Genomic DNA, 2,305 nt, shown 5'->3' on the forward strand with positions numbered 1-2,305 from the left:
CCCCCAAAAAAAAAAAAAAAAGAATATAGGGTTCGTATTATTTTGACCAACCCCTGCACTTTTTCTACTATGAAATTTAATTTAAAAAAAACACCACTAGGGGGCTATGTAACTGTTATTCTCTTTAAACTCAATCACCTTTCTTCAGTGCTTTCACCAACAACATATAATTGAAACATGTCGCATTTGTATTATCTGTTGTTGTACTCCAAACAGCATTAACCCCGTTAACCTCCCTTTAATAACAAAGCACGTTCTCCTGGGAGGTGTAGTTAACTTAACAACAGTTCTAACCACATTCTTTCCTAGCAAGCACCCCGGAAAAACTACATTACCCTTAATGCAAGTTGGCCACTGGACAGGCGTCGCGCGCCTCCGCAGCTTGCACTTTTTTGTAAGTAAAGTAAAGTGTTTGTAAATCCTTTTATTATCGGAGAAAAGAAGCAGACTGGTGCAGTTGTGTGTGCGTCAGCAGCAGCATGTCTGAATATGGAACATTCCAGCATGGCAAGTCTCGTTTCGACCAGGTACTTTTACTTTTCAGTCGATTAAAGTTTGCCATAGGAACTCTACCGTTACTTACACAGTGTGCTTCAAGTACCAGGCAGCAGTAACATATGTATACTGTTCAAGCTTTTATATCGCATATGAAATTATTTAAATTGTTTTACATATTTAAGTGTAAAGCCCTCGTTTGCTTCTGTTGTAGCTTGTCAACAGCTAACTCTCACCGTGTCAGCAAAATTGGGTGGCCAAAATCACAGGTGAGTTGACAGGCTATGTAGCTAGTTAGCTAAGATAGAGCAAACTGAGGGCTAACAGTTTTGCTAGCTAGATAACATCACAGAGTCATCTGTATTGGCCATAGACAGTGAAAGGTATTGACCAATAATTGTCAGGCATATGACTCAGATTTACATTGGGTCTAGGCAGGTGGTGGAATGAAACTAAGTAGTTGCATTATATCAACTCAAGTACTGTACTGAAAGGGATAGTTCGGATTTTTTTAAGTGGGGTACTTCTCTATTGTCAGTGTAAGCTTCAGTTAAGGGTGGTCGGCACCCAGTTTGGAGAAATAGGCAGGAGAACAGGCTTGGTAGTTAACTCTCTGAGGTCTAAGATTTTAAAGGTGCCCTGCCACACGTATTTCATGACTTTGTGGTGATGTCTGAAGTTCTACCATGGACCATCTGTAACTTGGTTACCTTGTTTCAAGCCATTTTAGCAGAAAGTCTGCAGGAAGACTCAGCTCCATTTGGGCCAGTTCTCATTAATATTCAACCAGCTAAGCTGCTTGACTCTGATTGGCTAACAGCTAGCCAATGAGAGCCTGGCAATCAGCATCCTTTACTGCAGGGGTCATCAACTATATTTGTCAGAGGGCCAGAATTTTACCAGACAGTCTCCTTGGGGGCCGGACCCTTAATAAAAATTAAATAAAAAATCAAATTTTGGTATAAAATTATATGATGTTTATTGTTAATACTTTTTCCATTTCACTACAAAACTGAAGGCCTTTATGAGTCAGGTTCCTATCACCTATACCACAGACAACCACCAGGGGTGATAGATATTTTGCCTCAACTCAATTAAGTCAATTTTACTTATAGAGCACTGAAAAACAAACACGAGGAGGTGAAGGGTCTCTTAACAGAGGTAAAATGGCACTCTCAAAGGCTATGAAACGCAAAGTTGATATTGAAAACAGGTCCTTCATGGACTGGACTGAAAAGTAGCCATTTATCATGCCAACCTTCCGGAATGCCTCACCAGTATGCCTAATTTATATATAAATATTTATTATATATAATAAATAATTTGCAACGAAACTGTTGCTGTTCAAAAGAATACAATCTGCCCGTCACCACCACACTAACATTTAAATTTTAAGATTTCATATCCTGAGCAGTCAGAGGCGCGTCAGAGAAAAATCGCCGCACTGAAATCTGCCTACTCCCACGCAAGTGGCGTTATTACTCAAACTTTAACTGATCAAGAGAGGTATTGATTTTGGGGTGTAGCCTAAATAGAGTCATAAATGGTGGTGATTACTGAGAAGAGACTCAGTTGTTGCTGCTTTTAGTTGCTTTAATAGTGTAGAATAGGCCTACATATTTTCTCTTTGATCCTCACAATTTTGGAATCCAGTCGCGGGCTGGATCGAATGGCTTGGCGGGCCGCATTCGGCCCGCGGGCCGCCAGTTGATGATCACTGCTTTACTGGGTGAGGTGATGAAAAGTAATGAGCTCAGGCAACATGAGGTCAGACTGACCAGCTGTTGTGATTGGTCAGATTTCTCCTCTT

At 40.6% G+C, this 2,305-nt stretch overlaps 1 protein-coding gene across 1 annotated transcript in view; it reads left to right on the forward strand.

The window, feature by feature from the left end:
* Positions 1 to 433: 433 nt before the first annotated feature.
* Positions 434 to 2,305, forward strand: part of sfxn5a (sideroflexin 5a) — a gene marked incomplete in the record, with an annotated part of 55,077 nt that continues 53,205 nt past the window's right edge. Inside the window, 1 exon segment of the mRNA XM_032511024.1 lies at positions 434 to 527. Coding sequence (XP_032366915.1) covers positions 490 to 527 — 38 coding nt within the window.

Source organism: Etheostoma spectabile, unplaced genomic scaffold (assembly GCF_008692095.1).
Source record: "Etheostoma spectabile isolate EspeVRDwgs_2016 unplaced genomic scaffold, UIUC_Espe_1.0 scaffold314, whole genome shotgun sequence".
NCBI lineage: Eukaryota > Metazoa > Chordata > Actinopteri > Perciformes > Percidae > Etheostoma > Etheostoma spectabile.